General features: G+C 38.4%; 1 protein-coding gene and 1 pseudogene across 11 annotated transcripts in view; both read right to left on the reverse strand.

The window, feature by feature from the left end:
* Nucleotides 1-27555, reverse strand: part of Sntg1 (syntrophin, gamma 1) — a 941919-nt gene that overhangs the window by 405880 nt on the left and 508484 nt on the right. For 9 of the 11 annotated variants that reach the window (XR_001778003.2, XM_017312321.2, XM_006495572.3 and 6 more), the window contains one exon: nt 17145-17279. The exons of 1 other annotated variant lie outside the window; for it this stretch is intronic. Coding sequence is in view for 8 of the 10 variants with exons in the window: in XM_017312321.2 (XP_017167810.1) it covers nt 17145-17279 (135 nt within the window). In the remaining 2 variants the exon portion in view is untranslated. Of the gene's footprint in view, nt 1-17144; nt 17280-27555 lie in introns of those variants that run through there. One more of the 11 variants, XM_030242990.1, reaches the window with a different exon arrangement.
* Gm15452 (predicted gene 15452) lies at nt 26043-26611 on the reverse strand (annotated as a pseudogene).

Genomic DNA, 27555 nt, shown 5'->3' on the forward strand with positions numbered 1-27555 from the left:
TGACCTTATCTTCCATTCTATGTGCTCGTCAAGGACTTCCAAAGTGAATAATAAATAAATAGCCAGGCAAAAGATTCTGAACAGGGTTAAGTGTCTGATGCAGGTTAATGTGAAGCCATTTGGGAGGGTAAAGGGGCTCCTGAAAAGTATGGCAGTAATATGAGAATGCAACACTGAGTTTAGAAACACTATAGCTTTCTGAACTTTTTGTTATACTATAGTTCTTCTTTGAGGAGTGCATTAAAGTTAATTTAAAATGTAGATGACAGATAAGATAATGAGTGTCTGACACCAAACCTACCTTATTCTTTAAACTCTTCCAACCATATCACTACTGAGCAAACAGAACCAAAATTAGACTTGTAATAGTCCAATGTGAGATTCATTAGTCTCTAAAGTTTAACATTGTCATTCTTAGCCTTTTACTATCAAATTGTTCTAACAAAGTGTTTATTGAATTTTTGACTGTAGGGAGAGCACTTTTGCAATACACCGTGACAATACAATAAAGACTACTATGAAAGATTAAATCCAAATATTTGTTCTTCTATTTAGGTTACATGAGGGCCATAGATCACCAAGGGCTTTAAAACAAGACAGAGTTCTCCCAGAGACTGAATACCTAGCAGTTGAAAGTAAGATTTCAATTTTTCTTGTGTAAGTTTGCCTTTTACAGGAACAAACTCATGAAATAGAATGATATACGGAAGACATTTACAGAAGGTTCATTCAGATAATGATTGGTGAATAGGAGCAAAGTGGAGACAGCATTTGGTCCTTTTAACCAATGCAGAAAAGCATGTGAAAAATCCTCAAAGTTACTCATATTAAAATTTAACAATTTCTGAGACCAACAAGTCAGTAATACAAGAAGTGTATCCCTCTCTTAATTAAGACTCTTCCCTGATACCTGATACTCATCTCAGGTGTAGAAGATTCCATAGAAAACATGGGCACAACATCAAAGAAAATGCAAAATGCAGAAAGATCCTAACTCAAAACATCCAGGAAATCCAGGACACAATGAGAAGACCAAACCTACAGATAATAGGAGTAGATGAGAATGAAGATTTTCAACTTAAAGGGCCAGTAAATATCTTCAACAAAATTACAGAAAAAAACTTCCCTAACCTAAAGAAAGAGATACCCGTGAACATACAAGAAGCCTACAGAACTCCAAATAGACTGGACCAGAAAAGAAATTCCTCCCGACACATAATAATCAGAACAACAAATGCACTAAATAAATATAGAATGTTAAAAGCAGAAAGGGAAAAGGGTCAAGTAACATATAAAGGCAGGCCTATTAGAATTACCCCAGACTTCTCACCAGAGACAATGAAAGCCAGAAGATCCTGGACAGATGTTACACAGACACTAAGAAAACATAAATGCCAGACCAGGCTACTATACCTAGCCAAACTCTCAATTACCATAGATGGAGAAACCAAAGTATTCCATGACAAAACCAAATTCACACAATATCTTCCCACGAATCCAGCCCTTCATAGAATAATAACAGAAAAAAACAATACAAGGACAGAAACTACGCCATAGAAAAAGCAAGAAAGTAATCCTTCAACAGACCTTAAAGAAGCCACGACAAGAACAGAATGCCAACTCTAACAACAAAAATAATAGGAAGCAACAATTAGATTGCCTTAATATCTCTTAATATCAATGGACTCAATTCCCCAATAAAAAGACATAGATTAACAGACTGGCTGCACAAACAGGACCCAACATTTTGCTGCTTCCAGGAAACCCACCTCAGGGAAAAAGACAGACATTACCTCAGAGTGAGAGGCTGGAAAACAGGGTTCCAAGAAAACAGTCTGAAGAAACAAGCTGGAGTAGCCATTCTAATATCGAATAAAATCGACTTCCAACCCAAAGTTATCAAAAAAGACAAGGAGGGGCACTTCATACCCATCAAAGGTAAAATCTACAAATATGAACTCACAATTCTGAATATCTATGTTCCAAATGCAAGGTAGCCACATTTTTTAAGAATCTTTGGTAAAGCTCAAAGCACACATTGCACCTCACACAATAATAGTGGGAGACTTCAACAACCCACTCTCATCAATGGACAGATCGTGGAAACAGAAACTAAACAGGGACACAGTAAAACTAACAGAAGTTATGAAACAAATGGACTATGGAACATTTTATCCTAAAACAAAAGGATATACCTTCTTCTCAGCACCTCATGGTACCTTCTCCAAAATTGACCATATAATTGGTCACAAAACAGGCCTCAACAGATACAAAAATATGGAAATTTTGCCATGCATCCTATCAGATAATCATGGACTAAGGCTGATCTTCAATAACAACATAAATAATAGAAAGCCAACATTAACATGGAAACTGAACAACACTCTCCTCAAAGATACCTTGGTCAAGGCAGGAATAAAGAAAGAAATTAAAGACTTTCTAGAGTATAATGAAAATGAAGCCACAACATACTCAAACTTATGGGACACAGTGAAAGCATTTCTAAGAGAAAAACTCATAGCTCTGAGTGCCTCCAAAAAGAAACTAGAGAGAGCACACACTAGCAGCTTGACAACAAACCTAAAAGCTCTAGAAAAAAAGGAAGCAAATTCACCCAAGAGGAGTAGATGGCAGGAAATAATCAATCTCAGGGGTGAAATCAACCAAGTGGAAACAAGAACTATTCAAAGAATCAACCAAAGGAGGAGCTGGTTCTTTGAGAAAATCAACAAGATAGATAAACGCTTAGCCAGACTCACTAGAGGGCACAGGAACAGCATCCTTATTAACAAAGTCAGATATGAAAAGGGAGACATAAACAACAGATCCTGAAGAAATCCAAAACACCATCAGATCCTTCTACAAAAGGCTATTCTCAACAGAAATGGAAAACCTGGATGAAATGGACTAATTTCTAGAGAGATACCAGGTACCGAAGTTACATCAGGATCAGATAAATGACCTAAACACTCCTATATCCCCTAAAGAAATAGAAGCAGTCATTAATAGTCTCCCAACCAAGCCCAGGACCAGATAGGTTTAGTGCAGAATTCTATCAGACCTTCCTAGAAGATCTAATTCCAGTTCTTCTCAAACTATTCCACAAAATAGAATCAGAAGGTACTCTACCCAGTTCATTATATGAAGCAACAATTACTCTGATACCTATACCACATAAAGACCCAACAAAGATAGAGAGCAATTTCCCAACGTCAGACCAATTTCCCTTATAAATATCAATGCAAAAATACTCAATTAAATTCTCGCTAACTGAATCCAAGAACACATCAAAACAATCATCCTTCCTGACCAAGTAGGTTTCATTCCAGGGATGCAGGGATGGTTTAATATATGAAAATCCATCAATGTAACCATAATCCACTATATAAACAAACTCAAAGACAAAAACCATACAATCATCTTGTTAGATGCTGAGAAAGCATTTGACAAAATCCAACACTCATTCATGATAAAAGTCTTGGAAAGATCAGGAATTCAAGGCCCATACTTAAACATGCTAAAAGCTATCTACAGCAAACCAGTAGCCAACATCAAAGTAAATTGTAAGAAGCTGGAAGCAATCCCACTAAAATCAGGGACTAGACAAGGCTGCCTACTTTCTCCCTACATAATCAAATAAGTACTTGAAGTCCTAACCAGAGCAATTCAACAACAGGAGATAAAGGGGATACAAATGGAAAAGAAGGAGTCAAAATATCACTATTTGCAGATGATATGATAGTATACATAAGTGACCCTAAAAATTCCACCAGAGAACTCCTAAACCTGATAAACAGCTTCAGTGAAGTAGCTGGATATAAAATTAACTCAAACAAGTCAATCGCCTTTCTCACAAAGGATAAACTGGCTGAGAAAGAAATTAGGGAAACGACATCCTTCACAATAGTCACAAATAATGTAAAATACCTTGGTTTGACTCAACTAAGGAAATGAAATATCTGTATGATAAGAACTTCAAGTCTCTGAAGAAAGAAATCGAAGATTTCAGAAGATAGAATGATCTCCCATGCTCATGTATTGGCAGGATCAATATAGAAAAAAATGGCTACTTCCTAAAAGCATTCTACAGATTCAATGCAATCTCCATCAAAATTTCAACCTAATTCTTCAAAGAAGTAGAAAAGGCAATTTGCAAATTCATCTAAAAAAATAAAAAACCTAGGATAGCAAAAACTCTTCTCAATGATAAAAGAACCTCTGGTGGAATCTGCTACATCCACTCCAGTAGTGACAAGCAAGACAGGCCCCGAAAATCTGGGTGCTGTCTAGAGGTGAAAAGTTCACAGAAACTTAGTCTCCTGGAATAGTGGCATCCTTTATAAAGAATGCTCCAATGTCCTTGCTTTAGTTGGTAAACGGATCTGTGTGCTTTCCCTTAATATTGCTGTATTACAAGTACTCCTAAGGATTGATATTTTGACATATAGCTAAGTTAGATTTTAGGCAGTCCGTGATCCGACATTGGACATGGATAGCTAAGTCATGAACCTACACAGAAATTTACCATTATCTAGGAAGAAGGAAGTTTGTGACCTAAATAGGACCCAGAGTAGATACTTAGAACTATAGGTTGTGAGTTACACCCACACACAAATATTTACAATGGCCTAGGGGGAAGGTGGACTATACAATAGACTAGAATAGGAACTATGGCAAGGGCATGAAGCCCTTGCCCCCGGCTTCTAAGTTTAAGTGGACCTTAGGTGGAGCTGTTTTTGATCCCAGTTGTTAACATTGAGTTTTACCCCAGTTGGTTCCTGCCAGTTCTTCCGTGTTTGCATTCCTCTGTTTTGTGTAAGAATCCAGTAACCTCTTTGTACCTTACCAGTGTGTCACCCAACTTCCCTATTTTCTTCTGGAAAAAAAAAGTTTGATGCTCGATTTGACAAATTACATTCAGATCCATACTCCCTTGTGTTGAGTCTATCTGTCAAATCCCACCGACTCTTTGCCCACTTGTGCCAGAGACCTGTTCCATGTAGACAAGGGACCAAGAGGGTCTGAGGCAAATTGTCGCCCATATAGGGACACCGGGGCAAGTTAGTCTTTATTTCTTTTTCCTTTTTCTTTCTCTTTTTTATTTTCTCAGGCAAGGATAGGAACTTGTTGTAACCTTGCTGCAGACGGGCTGGTAAATAGATCAGTTAGGGACAAGTAAGTTTTATCATGAGGCAATCAGAATCTAAAGGAAAAAGACTGTTTCTGTCAGTCTTTAAGCACATGTTGTCTGGCAGAGGCCTAAATGTCTCAGATAAATCCTTACAAGAATTTTATGATTTCGTGCAAAAAATAAGTCCCTGGTTTCCAGAGGAGGGAAACTTGACATTGGAGGATTGGAAGTGAGCAGGTGGAATGCTTCCTCCTTCGGAGGGGCTGATATATTAATAAAACAATTGGCTTGGGAAAACGTGAACTCCTTGTGCCAAGACCTGATCAGACCAATCGGTAAGACAGGTTCCCTACAAGATTATATTAAAATATGTGTTGTTGCCTCACTGGTGGTAATTCAGGGGATAGCTTACACCACAGTAATGAAAGGGGAGTAATTCGGCGCCTATGTCAGAAATACTTATGGAATTACATATTTTGGTTGTAAAAAACTGGGGCACCCGAGAAAGGATTGTAAAAATTTCTTGGGAGACAAGAAGAGCATTCCTTCGGGTCCCTACCCGTGTTGTGGTAATGGAAAGCACTGTAGAATGATTGCAAATAAAAGTCCCGTAAAGATGGGACTCTGCTCACTAAAGAAGCAGGTAAGACAAAAAACAAAAGGGCAGTCTCTTAGCCCCGTTCAGGAACTGTGGACCTCATTATAGGACACAGCCCCAGTTATAAGAAAAACTTTAAGTTGTGGATTCTGATACTTTAGGTAAAATTAAAAGTTATGGTTAAAGCATTAAAAAGAGACTTCATAAAGGTCGAAATATAGCTCAATTCTTACTATTACCTTATTTACAACTCCCCAATCCTACATTGTGCCAAAAAAATTGTAGATTAGGTTTTATTGGAAGTTAGGAAATCATTTCCTGAAACATATATAATTCATTTTGTCGATGGTGTTTTTGTTGGTTGCAGAAAGTAGAGAGTTTTGCAATGGCTGTAAAATATTTGACTAAGTGGGCTGATGATGGCTTCAAAAAAGATTCAGCATGGTAAACTTTTAGGCTATTTCAAACATTTAGTGGATAGAGATTGTGTGTTTTCTCAAAAAATTGCCCTCAGATTAAATAAATTAGAAGTTTTGGATGCTTGCCAGAAGCTGTTAGAAAATTTTGGGTTTAAATCCTGGTTTGACAAGCTGCCTCTTACAAGCAGGAAAGGAAAGGAAGGGATAGAGGGAAATGGATTTTAGAACACTCCCAGAGACAGAGAGAAATCGGAGGATGCCCTGTTTTATTCTCTCTGGCCCCTACAGGAGAAATTCTCAACCTTCTTTGGATTGTCTATGTTTGGTACACCAATCTGTCCACGTGTCAATTCATGTATGTTTTTGTTTCATTGTCTGAATGATTGTTTCGTTGTCTGAATGACTGACTGTTTTATGTTTCATGTTGAAAAGAAAAGGAAAAATAAATGGTTAAAACTTTACCTGCTGATTCACTCTCGGTTTACACAATGGAGGCTGAGAGAGGCCCCTCATTTTAGCCAAAAATCAAGCACAGCAGGAGAGGCCCTGCTGAAAAACTGTTTTGTTTTTGTTTTTTGTTTTTTTTTTTAAAAAGGAGTCTGCAACCTCTTAGTTCTAAGGCAAATAAGCTGATAGTTTTTTTTCCTAGAAAATTCTCTGCAATCGTGATTATTGTGTTTAGCAACTGACAAAGTGTTTTTATCTTGAAATTATAGCTAGGAAAAGTAAAATTCTTTGGTATGAATTTATAAGATTCCTGTAGCCACTTCATTTGGTTTTTGACTGGACTTAGAGGATTAGCTTATAAGTTCTTGGGTATGATTAAAAGGGTGTAACATTCGTAAGAAAAAAGTAGCTTTATATTGATAACTCAGGGTTGGAGTCCAACAGGTGGCATAAAGCAGCCTAGAAAACTAGGCCTCTAGGGATACTTCTAATTGAGAAAATATTTTATGTAATTCTTATCCTAGAAACTAGACTTATAAGAGATATGATTCAGAACAATGTCTCTTTAATAAAGCATTGAATTTTGCACTGTCATACATTCATATACAAATTGACAATCAAACTTCGTAATGTGAAAGTGATGTTTCTAGCTCATTTCAGCCATCCGGCCATACAAAGCAAGGCAGACTTATCTAGATATGTTTGTTTTTGTACATAAATTAGACCTTCAGACAATCAGTCTTGGCTATGGTTGCTGCCTGGCAGGAGACTACAGTACAAGCAATTTTTTCACAGCACTAAAGTTATAAAGAACGTTTTAACTATAAGTCGTCTTAAGAAAGTCTGTCCAAAATTAGAAGTATAGACAGACAGTCAAATTGTTTTCCTAGAATCTGTCCTCATTGCAGGAGGGCCAAAATGCTCAGATTAAAAAATATATACATTTGAGCTAATACAAAGACCAGAGCAGCCTCAGGGAAGCTCGTGCAATGTTTCTTGTGTTTTGCAAAACCGTGCCTAAGGAAGTTCTTGAAACTTCACCCCTCCCTGTCTTCAGGGGGATTTCTTTTTAGCTAAACAGCATTTTTTTTTTCAGATCTACCCAGGTGTTGTTCATAATAAAGTTTAAATTCAAAATGTATAAAAGATCAATCAGGCTGTAGAACTTATATAAGGCATTATAAGATAGCTTGCCTACTTCATATAAAGTTATTATAGATTTAAGAGTTTGTTTTTTCCTTTGCATCCGGAAAATTGTAAAGAGTTTTGCTTCTAGTGAACTGGTGATCACTGGAAAATTTTGCCTCTAGGTATGGCTAAGATGGTTTTACATTATGTAAGAAACATTTTTATTATCTCTGCTTCAATATAAGAAGCTAAGAGTTTGAACCTTTCAGTGTATATTGTTTCCTAAGTGGAAAGCATTTTATTAGACAATGCCTCTAAAGGGAAGTTTACTTCAAATGTTTGCTTTCACACAATGAGCTTTAAAGTTTTGGGAGTAATTGTTGCTCCAAAAAAGATTCAGATACAATATCTTTTTAATATTTAGGGTTTTAGTTATGGAAAAATTGTGGTACAAGAAAATTTTAAAAAATGATGATTTGCTTATTACAAATAATTTTCAAAAGCTTCTAAGAGATGTTAATTGGCTAAGACCACACCTTAAACTCACCACAGGAGAACTTAAGCCTTTGTTAGGTGCTATCAAGTGAGATTCAAATTAACTGGTGAGAAACAAAAAAAGCTTTGTGGAAAGTAGAGAAAGTTTTGATCAATTGTTATCAATTATAATCAAGGGTAATCAAATATTAGCTGCTTATTTGGGCGACAAGAACATTAATGTAGAATCATGTAAAGTTTTAACATCCTATTGCTGAGTGAGTGCCTTATAATATTCTACAACCAGGCATTACATATGCCTAGGTAAAGAGAAAGGATCCATTTATTGGCACATGGCATGATCCTGTTCAGATACTTAAAATGGGGAAGAGGGGGAATGTTTTTGTTTTTTTCCACAGAATGCTGCAGGAGCATGCTAGCTTCCAGAATGATTCCTGTGACAGGCTGACCTGTGAGTTCCTGAGTGCCCTGACAGTGGTGACAGGAAAGCTGTATTGAGCGCACAGAGAAGAAGGAATCGGGGAGAGCAGACACTTGCAAGCAAAATAAAGAAATTCTTCCTATCTCCACTACAGACTACAGCAAGAGAACCAACCTGGTGCCAACTTAAAATAAAAACAACTAAAAAAAGCTGACTCGTGAGGTGGAGGGACTGGAACAGAGAATGGACAAGATGTTTTCGTCAGAGACAATGATTTTGGCCATTCAGGCCAACTCTCCTACAGCTGTGAATGCTTGTGTACCTTACCTGTATGCTATAATATTGGGAAGTTTTGATAGAGTTAAGATCACCAATCTTGGCAAGTCTTTACGTATTCATTGTAATTCTTGTCAATCAACTAATTGTATAGATCCTAATTTTAAAAAGCAATCTGCTGTTATGATGTTATTATAAAGACCTGCTTACATTTTGCTGCCCGTAGAGTTAGTAAATAATCCTTGGTTTGAGAATTCAGGATTGCAAACTTTGAAAAAGTTAAATGAACTTATGAGACCAAAAGAGATTTGTTATAGCTCTGATTATAGGAATTACTGATTTAATTGCAATTTTAACTTCTTTTGCAGTATCTACCACAGCTTTAGTTCAGCAACTACATACCTCTTATTTTGTTATAGATAAACTGGAGACAAAGGTTAATGGTTTTTTTTTTTTTTTTAAAAAAAGTTAGATTTAGCAATAGATTGAGACAGGGTATAGCAAATATTAAGGCTAGGATAAAAGAAATCTCAGATATTAGCAGAAGTCATTTGGATACTTGGAACACTGATGAATTGGCCAGAGATTTAAAGAATGACCTAAGTACATTGAATCCCTTCGATTGGGTTCAATGTATAATGTGGCTTGCTATTATTATTGGCATTATTTTATTAGTAATCATTGTGTTTCCACTCATCTTTAGAGTTCTGAGATCTGCAGCTACCACGAGGCGGGACATTCTGGAACTTCATCAAAAAAATAAAAAACAGGTGAAACTGCTACATCCACTCCGGTAGTGACAAGCAAGAAAGGCCAGGAAAACCTGGGCGCTGTCCCGAGGTGAAAAGTTCATGGAAAGTTAGTCTCCTGGAATCGTAGCATCCTGTATAAAGAATGCTCCAATGTCCTTACTTTAGTTGGTAAACAGATCTGTGTGCTTTCCCTTAATATTGCTTTATTACAAGTGCTCCTAAGGATTGATATTTTGACATATAGCTAAATTAGATTCTAGGCAGTCCCTGATCTGACCTTGGGCATGGATAGCTAACTCACTGCCCTACACAGAAGTTTACCATTATCTAGGAAGAAGGAAGTTTGTGACCTAAAGAGGAACCAGAGTAGATAGTTAGAACTATAGGTAGCTGAGTTACACCCATACACAAATATTTACAATGGCCTAGGGGGTAGGTGACTATACAATAGACTAGAGTGGGAAGTATGGCAAGGGCATGAAGCCCTTGCACCTGACTTCTAAGATTAAGTGGACCTTAGGTGGAGCTGTTTTTGATCCCAGTTGTTAACATTGAGTTTTACCTCAGTTGGTTCCTGCCAGTTCTTCCATGTTTGCATTCCTCTGCTTTGTGTAAGAATACAGTAACCTCTTTGTACCTTACCAGTGTATCACCCAACTTCCATATTTCTTTCGGGATAAAAAGTTTGATGCTCAATTTGACAAATTTCATTCAGATCCACACTCCCTTGTGTTGAGTCTGCTGTCAATTCCCACCTACTCCTTCCCCACCTGTGACCAGAGACCTGTTCTGCGGCAGGAATCACCATGCCTGACCTAAAGCTGTACTACAGAGCAATTGTGATAAAAACTGCATGGTACTGGTATAGCGACAGACAAGTAGACCAATGGAATAGAATTGAAGACCCAGAAATGAACCCAGACACCTATGGTTACTTGATCTTTGAAATGGGAGCTAAAACCATCCAGTGGAAAAAAGACAGCATTTTCAACAAGTGCTGCTAGCACAACTGGCGATTATTATGTAGAAGAATGTGGATTGATCCATTCTTATCTCCTTGTACTAAGGTCAAACCTAAGTGGATCAAGGAACTCCACATAAAACCAGAGACAGTGAAACTTATAGAGGAGAAAGTGGGGAAAAGCCTTGAAGATATGGGAACAGGGGAAAAATTCCTGAATGGAACAGCAATAGCTTGTGCTGTAAGATCAAGAATTGACAAATGAGACCTCATAAAATTGCAAAGCTTCTGTAAGGCAAAAGACACTGTCCCAATTTTAGTATATGTGCTGCCGAAGCGAGCACAAAAGACACTGTCAATAAGACAAAAAGGCCACCAACAGATTGGAAAAGGATCTTTACAAATCCTAAATCAGATAGGGGACTAATATCCAATATATATAAAGAACTCAAGAAGGTGGACTCCAGAAAATCAAATAACCCCATTTGAAAAATGGCTAAGAAGCACTTGAAAAAATGTTCAGCATCCTTAATCATCAGGGAAATGCAAATCAAAACAACCCTGAGATTCCACCTCATACCAGTCAGAATGGCTAAGATCAAAAATTCAAGTGACAGCAGATGCTGGTGAGGCTATGTAGAACGAGGAACATTCCTCCATTGGTGGTGGGATTGCAAGCTTGTACAACCACTCTGGAAATCAGTCTGGTGGTTCCTCAGAAAACTGGACATAGTACTACCAGAGGATCCCTCAATACCTCTCCTGGGCATATATTCAGAAGATGTTCCAACTGGTAAGAAGGACACATGTTCCACTGTTCATAGCAGCCTTATTTATAATAGCCAGAAGCTGGAAAGAATCCAGATGTCCCTCAACAGAGGAATGGATACAGAAATTGTGGTACATTTACACAATGGAGTACTACTCAGCTATTAAAAAGAATGAATTTATGAAATTCCTAGGCAAATGGTTGGACCTGGAGGGCATTATCCTGAATGAGGTAACCCAATCACAAAAGAACTCAAATGATATGTACTCACTGATAAGTGGATATTAGCCCAGAAACATAGAATACCTAAGATATAAGTTACAATTTGCAAAACACATGAAACTCAAGAAGAAAGAAGACCAAAATGTCGACACTTTGCCCCTTCTTAGAATTGGGAACAAAACACCCATGGAACGATTTACAGAGACAAAATTTGGAGCTGAGACAAAAGGATGGACCATCTAGAGACTGCCATATCCAGGGATCCATCCCATAATCAGCCTCCAAATGCTGACACCATTGCATACACTAGCAAGATTTTGCTGAAAGGACCCTGATAGAGCTGTCTCTTGTGAGGCTATGCAGGTGCCTGCCAAACACAGAAGTGGATGCTCATAGTCAGCTATTTGATGGAACACAGGGCCCCCAATGGAGGAGCAAGAGAAAGTACCCAAGGATCTAAAGGCGTCTGCAACCCTATAGGTGGAACAACAGTATGAACTAACCAGTACCCCCTGGAGCTCATGTCTCTAGCTGCATACATATCAGAAGATGGCCTAGTAGGCCATCATTGGTAAGAGAGGCCCCTTTGTCTTGCAAACTTTATATGCCTCAGCACTAGGGAACAACAGGGCCAAGAAGTGGGAGTGGGTGGGTAGGGGCATGGGGTGGTATGGGGGACTTTTGGGATAGCATTTGAAATATAAATGAAGAAAATACCTAGTAAAAAAAGATGTATAACAAATCCATATAAAATCATATTCAAAAGATGAAGGGCTAAACTTTCTCCATAAGTTCAGTAACAGAACATGGATTCTAGTCTTACTACATTTGTTAAATGTATTCATGGAAGTACAATCCAAATTAAAGAAGCAAGTGGTGAAATACAACCAGAGAAAGGACTAAAAGGTAAATTATCTGTCTTTCCAGACATTGTCTTCTCTTTAGGAAACCCTCATCAGTATATAAAACTATTAAAACTACTAGTAAATTCAGCAAAGTAACAAGATACAAAATCAACACACTAATATCAGATTTCTGATAATATAAAACTCCAAAAAGGAAACTGACATCACAGTTTCTTAACAATGTCACACAAAAAAAGAATAAAACAATAAACAATTTAAGAATAAAGTCAAATGCTTATACACCAAAACAAACATATAATGCAAAAAGAAATAAAAGAAGAAAACATACAACCCTAATTGATCCACAGTAAACAAATTCCTAATAAACATTGCAGTGGCATTATTTGTACAAATAAAAAGATCCATTTTATAATTTGTATAGAATGCTAAGGAACCTGTCGCCCAAAGTAATTTTGAAAAACAATATGCCGCATACCTCCTGATCTGTAAATCTGTCACAAAGCCAGGGTAAATAAAAGTATGTTGCTGGCATCAAACAGTGGACTGGGGCTTAAGTGAGTTGAGTGACTATGCTCCAACTGACCTTGACAAGGACACCCCATTAGTTACTATTTCATCACCATGAAAATATTACTCATGCCCTAGTTTGCATCTCTGCTGTTATAATATAACATTTGCCAAAAACAATTTGAAGAAATAGTTTATTTGACTTATTAGAAGGAAAGCAAGGCATAAACTCAAAGCAGGAACCAGCAGGCAGAGAATTAGGAGGAACATTGCTTACAGGCTTGCTCCCAGGCAAATATTTATCTTTCCTCCTTTTTAAAAAAATAATATTTGTTTTACTTTTTGTGACTATAGTATAATTTCTTTCTTTCCTTTCTTTTCCATTTCCTCCCTCCAAAACTTTCCATATACCCCTCCTTGCTTACTTTTAAGTTCATAACCTCTTTATATCATTACTTCTTGTTACATGCATATATATATATATATTGGGTATATATATATATATATACCCAAATAACCTTTATTGTCTATCCCAGGCCCACCTACCTAGGAATGGTACTTCTCACATTAGACTGGATTCTTCAATATTACTTAATACTTATGAAAATGTCCCTCAGAAATGGTCATGAGCCAATCTGATGGAGTCAGCAATTTAACTGAGATTCCCTCCTAGTGTCTCAGGTTAACAACCAAGATTGGCCAACACCTCTGACAACACAACTTAAGAGCAGAAAGATTGATTTTGCTATATAAATTGTGAGTACAGTTCATAATAGCAGAGAAAAAGTGAAAGATATATGTCATAGCTTGCTGACATCTCACTAGACCAAAAGGCAGTAATAATACAGGAAGTAAAGTCAGGAAGTATTTCTTAAAGCCTACCACAATGAACATCCTTGGGCTAAACTTCAGATCTTAGACGTTTCACAACCCAGCAATTTAATAGAGGAGCCATAAGGGGTTTTGCATTCAAACCATTTATAACTGTTGTGATGTCAATTTTGTTAGAAATTCTGTTTGTCCAAGTGCAGAAGAATATTGTTTTACATTGATTTTGAAATCCAGAAGTATAAGCATTATATACCTTTCCCTTTTGGTTTAGATGATTTTGACTATTATTTTCCCTTCAATAGGTATACATGAGTATTTTATAATTTGTGAGATATTAATTGAACTCTAGTGGAATAAAGTAAGGTAATTAATAAGTTTATTGTAATTAATTGGCCTAACAGCTCTCTCTTTCACCAACTCTCCATCATTGAGTCATTTGTTCTTCAGAAACTCCTAAATTAGCATTCTTCAACTGTTTATTGATTTATAGGTAGATAATGTAGAGAGGATTAAAGGGATCCTTTATGTAGACATTGGACAAAAGAGACAATGTATTTCAGCTACCTACTACTAACCATAGGAAATGACTCCTTACCCTGTTTCAGTTAAAACAAATGTTAGCAGGGAATAATAGAACTTCTGTGAAACAAACTACTATTTCTCTTACTTTTTTTGTTAGATATTTTCTTTATTTACATTTCAAATGTTATCCCCCTTCCTGGTTTCCCCTCCAAAACCACCCTATCCCATCCCCCTTCTCCCTGCTAATGAACCCACCCACTCCCACTTCCCTTTCTTGGCATTCCCCTACACTGAGGCATCCAGCCTTCTCAGGACCAAGGGCCTCTCCTCCCATTGATGTCCAACAAGGCCATCCTCTGCTACATATGCAGCTGGAGCCATGGATCCCTCCATGTGTACTCTTTGGTTGGTGGTTTAGCACAAGAAGAAGGAAGACCAATGTATGAATACTTCAGTCCTTTTTAGAAGGGGGAACAAAATACCCATGGAAGGAGATATAGAGACAAAGTATGGAGCAGAGGCTAAAGGAAAAACCACCCAGGGACTGCCCAACTGAATCCATCCCATATACAGTCACCAAAACCAGACACTATTGTGGATGTCAACAAGTGCTTGCTGACAGGAACCTGATACAGCTGTCTCCTGAGAGGCTCTGCCAGTGCCTGACAAATATAGAAGTGGATGCTCTTAGCCAACCATTGGACTGAGCACAAGGTCCCCAGTGGAGGAGCTAGATAAAGGACCAAAGGAGCTGAAGGAGTTTGCAGTCCCATAGGAGGAACAACAGTATGAACCAAGCAGTACTCCCAGAGTTCCCAGGGACTAAACCACCAAAGGATTTTGACTATTATAGAAGTGGTATTGTGGCTTAGTCTGGTTTGTGGTATTTGGGAGAATATACCTGAACGACATGTAACCTTTAATTCAGGTCAATCATTGTTAGTTTTCTTCTACTACCTTATTTACTTCAACTATTTTCATTTGTCAGGTTCTGCATTATTTAGGATAGATATTATACACATGTCAAATTCATCTTTAAATGAATTATAGTTTGTTAAGTTTCATTTGTGATTGCTTGTTGCTAGCTTTGGAAAGATAATTATCTTAAGATACTGTTGGTTTTTTTTTCCCAAAGTCTTGGAATTTTCTGCATTTTCCATCTGTTGTAGACTTCCTAGAATTTTCTCTGTACAGAGTCATAAGACCTGCAAATGCATCAGTTCTGCTTGCTCCTTTATAAATAGCATATTCTGTGCCAACATTCTGAATTGCTATCCCAGCTGGAACACCCAGAGGAGAGTTTTGACAAAGTGAGGCTCATGGTGATTACCAACTTATTTCAGTTTTAAATAGATGTTTGCTGTAGTTAGTAGACCGTGTTCAGTACAGACCTGTATCAAAAACATTGTTCTTATTTTGCTGACACTGTTTCTTATAGATAAATTTTATCCCACATTTTGTTTTGCCTTTATTGGAATTGCTATGTGAAATTTCTCCTTCTCCTTCATTCTGAGTTCTGTACCTTGTTTATATTGCAATTTACATGCAAAAAAAAGAGTAGATCCATGTGTTTGAGGTCTTTTAATTGGCAAGTTTCACATCAATCCTATTATTTCAGTAGTAAAGTATCAAATTTTACTTATTTAAAATATCAATCATCTATCACCCCTAAGATATTTTTATTCCAGAGTTAAGTGAATCATATATCTTCTCTAGAAAACAAAAGGAAAGGAATCAAATACTGCTCTCTTAGTAAGCAAGAGCACAAGAACAGTTTAGCCTTGACATTGAGCCCATGATTTATGATTATTTAAGTGGATTATAAAAAAAAAAACAATAGTTAACAGTTTGTAAAATGTTACTTATTTTAAACTAGCAAAGAACTATTGATTTCAGACCCTGTGTGACTCCTAAAGTGTGTTAGTAAAAAAAGATATGATGACTTTAAATCAGCACTGTTCACCACCATCATAACTTTGCAGGGGAAGTCTATCAGCAAAGCATAAATTAAATCTCCATGCTGAGAAGAAATCTATAGAAAGCTGCTTGCTTTCTATAGATTTCCTCCTTGAGTGGATATATTTCAATGAGGTTGATATGGTGTCTTCAGTAATGGAATATAATGAATGGTAGATTGTAGAACTTGCGCTGTTTATAACTAATGTTTTATCTAATAAAATAAAATCTCATCTAAGGATGCCTTTCATAGTGTGAAATGCTACTAAGATGTTTTCCAACTGGCTTTATAAAACAAGATTTTGTTTTTTGATTCTGTTTTTCCCCCACTGAGGCTAGATTCAGTAGACCATCACACATCTGTTAGAACAATAAGTGTTCTTTTAACTATTCTTATATAATTCTCTCATGAATATCTACAGATCCATTTAGACACAGTCTCAGAGGAAAATAATTCACACTGAATTTAGTGAATTTGGTTCTCTTTCTTCAAAGACATTGGGAGATAATTTCTACCATCACTTTCAATACCACTCCTGAAAGTGTACTATCTTAATAAGACCTTTACTCTTTCATGATAAGAAAATGCAGCTATCACTCACTGTTATACGACAGCCAGGACTCAGTAGATAAAGTGAGAATTCTCTATACTGTGTTGTCTTGTGGCATAAATCAGTGTTCTCAAACAAGGGCATAGCTTACTGGACAGTGTGAACAAGAAGTATTCACAGGATCATTGACTTGGTTCCAAGAATAAGAGAAAATATGTTCAGAGTTTTCTATAAACAAGCATTTTCATCATCGAAAAGCACAAGCAAAAAAGTCAACAGAAGAGCTACTTACACCAGAATAGAAAGGCTCACCAGACACACACAGCACATCCTGCTCCTGTAGCATCAACAGGTCTCTGGCAAGGTGTAACCGGACTTTAAAAGGTTCTTGATTACCATCTTGTAGCAAGCAAACACCTGTCTTCGTCTTCAGATAAAAAGAGCAAGAAAGAAAAATTGCTCAATTCACAAGTTATAATTCTCAAAACTATTTACAGAAAAATCTGATGGATAATACTTGTGAGCTAAGAGCAATGCTCTCAGCCACTCACACATGAATTCACAGAGACACTAAAGACTGGATAACCACTTCAAGGAATATGGAGTTTTAGATAATGAAGACCATGCCAGAGAGACCAAAGTGAGACTCAGGCTGCATCAAAGATGCTGTATTACACTGATAAACAATGAAATTATTGTATCATACTTTAAATATAAAGGTAACACATTTTTCTTAGTATAGAATTTAACCTTTTAAGATTTGTATTATAGTTTGTGGTATATATAGTCTCTCTGTCTCTCTTTCATATTCATATATATATATATTACCATGTATATAATCAATTCTAGTTACTCCAAAGAAAGATAGGAAAGAACAGTCCTGAAAATCTGGTCTCCACGCCTCCTTTTTTTTTTTTTTTTTTTTTTTTCCTCACTGAGCATTAAGTCATTTTCTGCCTCTGACATAAAATTCAAAACTAAAACTACATGCTTAGGATTTACTTAAATTTCCAGTATGTCATAACCTCTACTTGTGAGCACATATTCATGCATGCATTTGCATGCACACACGCACCAAAAATAAAAAATAAATAAACTCTACCTATAAAAAGACGAAGATGAGAGTTTTGCAAACTATATAAATGAACAGAGATATTTTTAAAAGCATGTTTTATAGTCTAATACAGCTTCATTATAAGCTCATCTTTTTGCTTAAACACTTTGGTTTTTGCTTTGTTTTGTTTTCTGTTTCTGTTTTTGGTAGGCCCCGGCATAGCCTCGCAGGAGACAGCTATATCAGGCTCCTTTCAGCAAAATCTTGCTAGTGTATGCAATGGTGTCAGCGTTTGGAGGCTGATTATGGGATGGATCCCAGGGTATGGCAGTCTCTAGATGGCCCGTTTTTTCGTCTCAGCACCAATCTTTGTCTCTGTAACTACTTCCATGGGTGTTTTGTTCCCAATTCTAAGAAGGAGCAAAGTGTCCACACTTTGGTCTTCATTCTTCTTGAGTTTCATGTGTTTTGCAAATTGTATCTTGTATCTTAGTATTCTAAGTTTTTGTGCTAATATCCACTTATCAGTGAGTACATATCATGTAAGGTCTCTTGTATTTGGGTTACCTCACTCAGGATGATGCCCTCCAGGTCCATCCATTTGCCCAAGAATTTCATAAATTCATTTTTTTAATAGCTGAGTATTATTCCATTGTGTAAATGTACCACAATTTCTGTATTTATTCCTCTGTTGAGGGGCATCTGGGTTCTTTCCAGCTTCTGGCTATTATAAATAAGGCTGCTATGAACATAGTGGAGCATGTGTCCTTCTTACCAGTTGGAACATCTTCTGGATATGGATTGATTTTTCTTTGTGAGTGGTTCACAAACCTATTTAATTTTTCCTCTTTGTGAGGATCAGTACTCTGGATAGTTAAACCATATTATTTTTATCAAAAAGAATTTGTATCATACAATATAATCTGATTATAGTCTCCTATCTCATCTCCTTCCAGATCTTTCCTGTCTCCCTAGCTGTCCAACTCAATACATCCATGCTTTCATTTCTCTCCCTCTCTTCAGAAAACAAGCTGGAAAAAAAAAAGAATTTAAAAAGAAAGAAATATAAATATATAGGCATTGATACACACACACACACACACACACACACACACACACACACATGCACGCACGTGCACAAAACCAAAAAACAAAACAAAACAAACAAAAAAACACATAAAAATACAGAAATTAGGGGAAGGACTGAAGGAGCCAAAGAGGATTGCAATCCCATAGGAAGAACAACAGTATCAACTAACCTAGACCCCCTCAGAGCTTCCAGAGTCTAAACCATCAACCAAAGAACATACATGGCCCTGTCTAGCTCCTGCTATATATGTAGCAGAGGACTGCCTCCTCTAGCGTCAGTGGGATAGGATGCACTTAATCCTGTAAAAACTTGATATCCCAGGAAAGGGGAATGCTAGCAGGGTAAGATGGGAGTGGGTGGGTTGGGGAGCATCCTCTAAGAAGCAAAGTGGAGGGTTATGGAGTGAAGAACTCATGGAATGAGAACCAGGAAGGAAGACACATTTGGAATGTAAATAAATAAAATAATTAATAAAAATATAGCTGCCTCTTGTGAGGCTATGCCAGGGCCTAGCAAATACAGAAGTGGATGCTCACAGTCAAGTATTGGATGGATCACAGGGTCCCTAATGGAGGAGCTAGAGAAAGTACCCGAGGAGCTAAAGGCATCTGCAACCTTATAGGTGGACCCAGTACCCCCCAGAGTTCGTGTCTCTAGCTGCACATGTATCAGAAGATGGCCTAGTCAGATGGTAAGAAGGACACATGCTCCACTATGTTCATAGCATCCTTATTTGTAATAGCCAGAAGCTGGAAAGAACCCAGATGCCCCTCAACAGAGGAATGGATACAGAAAGAGAGGCCCATTGGTCTTGCAAACTTTATATGCTTCAGTACAGGGGAACGCCAGGGCCAAGAAGTAGGAATGGGTGGGTAGGGGAGTGGGGGGGAGGGTATGGGGGACTTTTGGGATAGCATTAGAAATGTAAATGAAGAAAATACCTAATTAAAAAAATTTTTAAAATATAGCTGCAACAATGACAAATTCAGAATCAGAAAACTTAATACACTACTAGATGTTGTGTTGGCTCGTTTAAGTCAATTAGACATATGAACTAGAGTTATGTGAAAAGTGGGAACTTCAGTTGAGAAAATGCATTCATCAAACGTAGCTGTAAGGCATTTTCTTAATTACTGATTGATGAGGGAGGGCCTAGTCTATTCTAGGTTGTTCTCCCAGGTCTGATGTTCCTGGGTTCTCTAAGAAACCATGCTGAGCAAGCCATAGGGATAAAGCCAGTAAACAGCACCCCTCTATGTCCTCTCATATAGAACTATTTTGCATATAGAAGTATTGAACGGTGTTGGAAATCCCATATTCTCTTTATTTTAACCAGTTGTGGATCTATATTTTAAAAAGAAGCTTTGGGGTTTTTGTTTCTTTATGTGTTTTGTTTTTAACTTTTATTTAATGAGTAGTAAAAGCTATATATATCATGTATTCGTGGACATATGAAGTATGTAAAATATATTTAGAAGCTACATTAGTTTAGGAAAATTGTTTTAGTAGACATTTAGCACCTATGATTACCCGAGCCATAAGGAGTTTGCTAGATAAAAAGTATGAATTCCTTTCCATCAAGCAAGCTTTACATTCAGTTAGACAGCTGCTAATTATCTCCAAAATAAGCAGTTTTCCACCATACCATTAGAGATATTTCTGGGCCAATCATTGTTGCTGTCACAGGCATTATATCTGGATAGGAATTCCAATTGCTCCTCTCCCTTGACAGCACGCATACTATATTTCAATATTGAGTGACATGTTCTCTGGGAGTTTTCAATACAGTTTGCATGGAAAAGACATTCAGATTCATTGCAACTGGTTTACTCCAATACTGGTTCTAAAACAATGTTGCTTTTTCAGGAACAAGGTCTACCTTCAAATTCTGGAAGTCAACCAAGGGCAATGGCAATAGCCAATATAGTTTTAGGAGACTCTTATATTCCCTCTGACCAAAAATCCTAGGTTAAGAAGATTAAAAATTGGTGAGATACTATGCAAATAAGTGTAGAGAATCTTCAAATAGATCTATCATAAGATTCAGCAATTCTACTCCTGGGTTTATATGTGGGGAGCCGCCCTCACATTCGCCGTTACAAGATGGCACTGACACCCTGTGTTCTAAGTGGTAAACAAATAATCTACGCATGTGCCAAGGGTAGTTCTCCACTCCATGTGCTCTGCCTTCCCCGTGACGACAACTCGGCTGATGGGCTGCAGCCAATCAGGGAGTGACACGTCCTAGGCGGAGGATAATTCTCCTTAAAAGGGACGGGGTTTTGCCATTCTCTCTCTTGCTCTTGCTCTTGCTCTTGCTCCTGAAGATATAAGCAATAAAGCTTTTGCCGCAGAAGATTCCGGTTTGTTGCGTCTTTCCTGGCCGGTCGCGAACGCGTGTAAGAGTTGGTGCCGGAACCCGGGACGTGAAAACCCGGGAGGAGAAAACCCGGGACGAGAAAACCCGGGACGGAAGTTACCATCACCGGCGCAAGGAAGATCCCTCATTCCGGAACCAGAACTGCGGGTCACGGTCATAAAGGTTCCCGTAAAACAGACTGTTGAGAATGATCCGGTGTGGATTCAGAACTCTTCAGCTGGGGAACGGTGGTAATGAAGTGTTCCTGCAACACAGACTGTTGAGAAGGATCTGGCGTGGATTCAGAACTCTTCAGCTGGGGAACGGTGGTAATGAAGTGTTCCCGTAAAACAGACTGTTGAGAAGGATTCAACTGCGTGGATTCAGAACTCTTCAGCTGGGGAACAGGGGTACTCGTAAGTACAGCTTTACAAGGTAAGTCTGGTCTTGAACTTTCTAACGAAATTCAAGACAGTCTATCAGAAGTAAAGTGGGGAATAGCTTTACAAGGTACGTCTGGCCTTGAACTTTCTAACGAAATTCAAGACAGTCTATCAGAAGTAAAGTGGGGAATAGCTTTACAAGGTACGTCTGGCCTTGAACTTTCTAACGAAATTCAAGACAGTCTATCAGAAGTAAAGTGGGGAATAGCTTTACAAGGTAGGTCTGGCCTTGAACTTTCTAACGAAATTCAAGACAGTCTGTCAGAAGTAAAGTGGGAAATAGCTTTACAAGGTAGGTCTGGCCTTGAACTTTCTAACGAAATTCAAGACAGTCTGTCAGAAGTAAAGTGGGAAATAGCTTTACAAGGTATGTTTGGCCTTGAACTTTCTCCAGTGTTAGGAGCCTTTTTGTTCCTTTTCACATGTTATCAAGCGGTTAAGGCAGGGCTGAAAATTCTGGATGAAATTCAGGGCAATCTATCAGAAGTAAAGCGGGGAGAGAGAGTAGGAGCAAAGAGGAAATATGGTGCACAAAATAAGTATACAGGCCTTTCTAAGGGTCTTGAACCCGAGGAAAAGTTTAGGTCAGGTAAGAATACCTGGGGAGAGATTGGAAGGAAGGAGAAGGAAAAAGAAAAGAAAAAAGATCAATCAGCAGAGGTTTCTAGGAGAAGGAGCCTATACTCATCACTAGATGAGCTCAAGGAGCCAGCTCTTAGTAGCTCTGAATCAGATGAAGAATTCTCCTCTGAAGAAACAGACTTGGAGGAGGAAGCAGCTCGTTATGAGAAAAAAGGGTACCAGCCAGATAAAATGCTACCTAATCAGTTAAGGAAAAAGCCAAAAGCAGCTGGCGAAGGCCAGCATGCTGCTCAGCCTCTGGGCAGTCGGCTTCAAGGTCATAGTGCACCTCCGCCCTATGCGGAGCCCCTGCCCTGCGTAAGGTGTCAGCTCTGCGCAGAGAGGCAATGGACAGAGAGGCAATGCGCAGACTCGTTCATTCCTAGAGAGGAACAAAGGAAAATGCAACAGGCATTTCCGGTCTTTGAAGGAGCCGAGGGTGGGCGTGTCCACGCTCTGGTAGAGTATGTGCAGATTAAAGAGCTTGCCAAGTCGGTCCGTAAATATGGAACCAATGCTAATTTTACCTTGGTGCAGTTAGACAGGCTTGCCGGCATGGCACTAACTCCTGCCTACTGGCAAATGATTGCAAAAGCCGCTCTCCCTAGTATGGGCAAATATATGGAATGGAGAGCTCTATGGCAAGAGGCTGCACAAGCGCAGGCCCGAGCAAACGTTGCTGCTTTGACTCCAGAGCAGAGAGAATGGACTTTTGACTTGTTAACTGGTCAGGGAGCTTATACTGCTGATCAAACAAACTACCACTGGGGAGCTTATGCCCAAATTTCCTCCATGGCTATTAAGGCCTGGAAGGCGCTCTCCTGAACAGGCGAAGCCACTGGACAACTAACAAAGATCGTCCAGGGACCCCAGGAGTCCTTCTCAGATTTTGTGGCCAGAATGACAGAGGCAGCAGAGCGTATTTTTGGAGATTCAGAGCAAGCCGCACCTCTGGTAGAACAGCTCATTTATGAGCAAGCCACACAGGAGTGCCGAGCGGCCATAGCCCCAAGAAAGAACAAAGGTTTACAAGACTGGCTCATGGTTTGTCGGGAGCTTGGGGGACCTCTCACCAATGCAGGCTTAGCGGCCGCCATCCTCCAATCCCAAAAATGCTCCATGGGCAGAAATTAATCAACTCATAGATCTTGTCCAGGAACAACTAGATGTATTATGGCAAATAGCTCAGCTGGGATGTGAACAAAAGTTTCCGGGATTGTGCGTTACTTCCATTCAGTATGAGAAATTTACTAGGGCAGCTAATTTGTTAAAAAGTCTTTCTCAGTATATGTTACAGAATTGGACGGCTGAATTTGAACAGACCCTTCGGGAATTGAGACTTGCCATCATTCAGGTCAACTCCACGCGCTTGGACCTGTCCCTTATCAAAGGATTACCCAATTGGATCTCCTCAGCATTTTTCCTTCTTTAAAGAATGGGTGGGATTGATATTATTTGGAGATACACTTTGCTGTGGATTAGTGTTGCTTCTTTGGTTGGTCTGTAAGCTTAAGGCCCAAACTAGGAGAGACAAGGTGGTTATTGCCCAGGCACTTGCAGCACTAGAACATGGTGCTTCCCCTGATATATGATTATCTATACTTAAGCAATAGGTCACTGGCCACTCAGCTCTTGCACCCCACGAGGCTAGTCTCATTGCACGGGATAGAGTGAGTGTGCTTCAGCAGCCCAAGAGAGTTGCACGGCTAAGCACTGCAGTAGAAGGGCTCTGCGGCATATATGAGCCTATTCTAGGGAGACATGTCATCTTTCAAGAAGGTTGAGTGTCCAAGTGTCCTTCTCCCCAGGAAAAACGACACGGGACCAGACCAGGACCCCTCTGGGTGATGAGCCTGGAAGGAGGTTATGTGTACGGCTCCTTTACCTGCACACTGGGGATTTGACCTCTATCTCCACTCTCATTAAAATGGGTGGCCTATTGCTCTTATTAAAAGGAAAGGGGGATATGTGGGGAGCCGCCCTCACATTCGCCGTTACAAGATGGCGCTGACATCCTGTGTTCTAAGTGGTAAACAAATAATCTGCGCATGTGCCAAGGGTAGTTCTCCACTCCATGTGCTCTGCCTTCCCCGTGACGACAACTCGGCTGATGGGCTGCAGCCAATCAGGGAGTGACACGTCCTAGGCGGAGGATAATTCTCCTTAAAAGGGACGGGGTTTTGCCATTCTCTCTCTTGCTCTTGCTCTTGCTCTTGCTCCTGAAGATGTAAGCAATAAAGCTTTTGCCGCAGAAGATTCCGGTTTGTTGCGTCTTTCCTGGCCGGTCGCGAACGCGTGTAAGATTTATATCTTAATTTTTTTTATATTCTGCCTCTAAAATAAGTCTATAGGCCTCCATATTTATAATAGAGAGAAAATGGAAACAGCCTAAATGCCCTTTAACTGATGAATGGATAATGAAAAAGTATTTCATATGTAACATGGAATACTATTCAACTGTAAAAAATGAAATAATAAAATTTATAGTTAAATTGCTGGAACTGAAAGTATTATATGGAATACAGTAAACTATACACACAAAGAAATGTGACACATGATGTCTTAAATTTATAAACCACAGCTCTAAATTTTATATTTGAGTATATAAGCTGAAATAATCTAAGAAAGTAGAAAAATAAAAGGAACGTGGAAGAATAGAAGATAGTTATGTAGAGATGATGATAGGTATGTCTAAAGGTGCCAAGAGAAGGAGAAAGGGAAGAACTTTAGGGAAAAGGGAGAAGAGGTTGTAGAGGGGGACACTAAAGGAGAGATAAATAACAATAAGGATGTTTGAAAACACAGCAGAGAAACATTACCTTGTAAGCTTAAATACATATATATGTATATGTATGCATATTTACACAGAGACACAAACACACATATTAGTGTTATGATACATGGGGTGATGGTGACACCCCCAAGAACCATGCACTGTCTGAGTTTGTTTCTTTTACTAGAGGATGAAGAGAAAATGGGAATTTCAAGTGTATATGTTGCCAAAGAAATGTTTTGAATTTAAGCAAAGAGCATAAAGAAATGGTAGACAGCTGCCCTAGCTCCAATATTCCACTGTGAGATCAAGGAAAACAGAGAAAATGTGGGTGTGTGTCTTATTCTGTGATAACCATTTGCATATTCCTTAGTGTCTGCTGAGGAAATAGTAGTTCACTTTATTCTCTTACAATCTATTCTAACTGGAGAGAAGCAGAAGCCACGCTGAAGGTGAACAGTGTGGAGGGTGGGGGTGGGTTGGTGGATAGTTTAGTTCTGTACTCTCTCGTAGTTGCCTTCATTTCTTTCTGGCGAAAATTATCTAAGAATGACTCTCTAGGTCATTGAGATCTCTTTAACCAGTTAAAGACTCTTGAACTGTTATGAAAAATTATTAAAATGACACCATTGCCTTTACCCAGATGCCCATCAAGTGCAAACACTTGGGTCAATGAAGGGTAAATTCAACAACAGTTTCCTTTGTAATTAGTAAATTATTTTCCCCAAAGCCATACAACTGGAGGACTAGAATGCTCTATCACATAGAGAAGTTTGTTTTTCTCCTTTTCTGTGATTATTTTCATCAAGCAGTCTTCAGAGATCCAAAATCCTAATTTCTTTTTTTTTTTTGATATAAATGCAATATACAAACTTTATTTAACAAAACAGGTAAAATAAAACAGGCATTTATATTAAGAAAAAACTACAAGAAACTATCTTGAACAACTTAAAACAACCCTACTTGCAGTTGCATTTGACTGAGCTCTGTTGCTGTGAAGAATACAGCGCATGCACAGGTATGGATGAAAGGTTTGTACACTTTTCAAGTATTCACTGAATACTACACATATACATTAAATTTGAAAAAGATTAGATGATCCCAGCTGCACTTCATTTTTGTTGTTCTTTTGGAAGAGGTCGTCTAAAGAGAAGAATATGCGGTTCTGGCTCATGAATCATGTAATGAACCCATCCTAGACTCTGTTGGACACCAAGTCTCCTCCACTCCTCTTCGGACATCAGATGAGTTTTGGGTACTTGTTTAGAGAGTTCTCTGGGTAACATGACATGCCGGTACTCGTAGTGCTCATCGAAGTACTTGTCTGAGTAGTAGATCTGCTTGTGGGCCATCCTGCCGGCGCGCAGAAGAGTAAGCGGGATCAGGAAACCGGGCGCAAGGGGCTCTACGTCCGCCTAGCCCTAATTTCTTATTAATTAAATATTCCCTAATAAATTGCTTGTTTACAATTTTAGCATACCTTTATACTTCATATTCATCCTTCTTTTCCTTTATTTTTATAAAATATTTTACTCTATCCATTGTCCAGTTGTAGTTCTCTGTATTAGATCCCATATACTGCAAGAAGGTGCTTCTCAGATGATGCCTGAGTAAGGCACTGATTTATGAGTATTGTGACATGTCACTATGAGTAAATGTATTGCTATGTTCCTTGGCAGACTAACAGTCTCTGATTTTCTGCTAGGCCCACACCATACACATTCTTGGATATTGGGCCCCCAGAGCAGTGTCAGACAGATTATATTTCATGTATTCCTAATCCAGCCTTTTAGTCTGTACCTTTTTATTAAGTAATTGACATTATTGATATTGATAGTTATCAGTAAAAAGTGTTTATTGATGCCAGCTATTTGTTGTTATGGTGTAGGTTTTTCTACTTCGTTTGACTGATTATTCTAACATTATTTTTTCCTTCTGTTTTGTTGCATATAGTTAACAAGTTCAGATTGAAGTTTCTAATGTCTTCTGTACAGAAAGCCGGATTAGCAGAAAAAATTTACTTACATTGATTTTATTGTGGGATGTTTTTCTTTTTCTATCAAATGTAATTGATAATTTTGCTGGGTATCATAGCCATGACTGGAATTTTCAGTTTCTCAGAATGTGTACATTTTCCCTGAGCCTTCTTCTTTTAAAGGTACTGCTACAGTGACAGACAGGTAGATCAATGGAATAGGATTGAAGACCCAGAAATGAATCCACACACCTATGGTCACTTGATCTTTGACAAGGGAGCTAAAACCATCCAGTGGAAAAAAAGAAAGCATTTTTTTAACAAATGGAGCTGACTCAACTGCAAGTTAGCATATAGAAGAATGCAAATTGATCCATTTTTACCTCCT

This window comes from Mus musculus, chromosome 1 (genome assembly GCF_000001635.26).
Source record: "Mus musculus strain C57BL/6J chromosome 1, GRCm38.p6 C57BL/6J".
NCBI classification, from domain to species: Eukaryota; Metazoa; Chordata; class Mammalia; order Rodentia; family Muridae; genus Mus; species Mus musculus.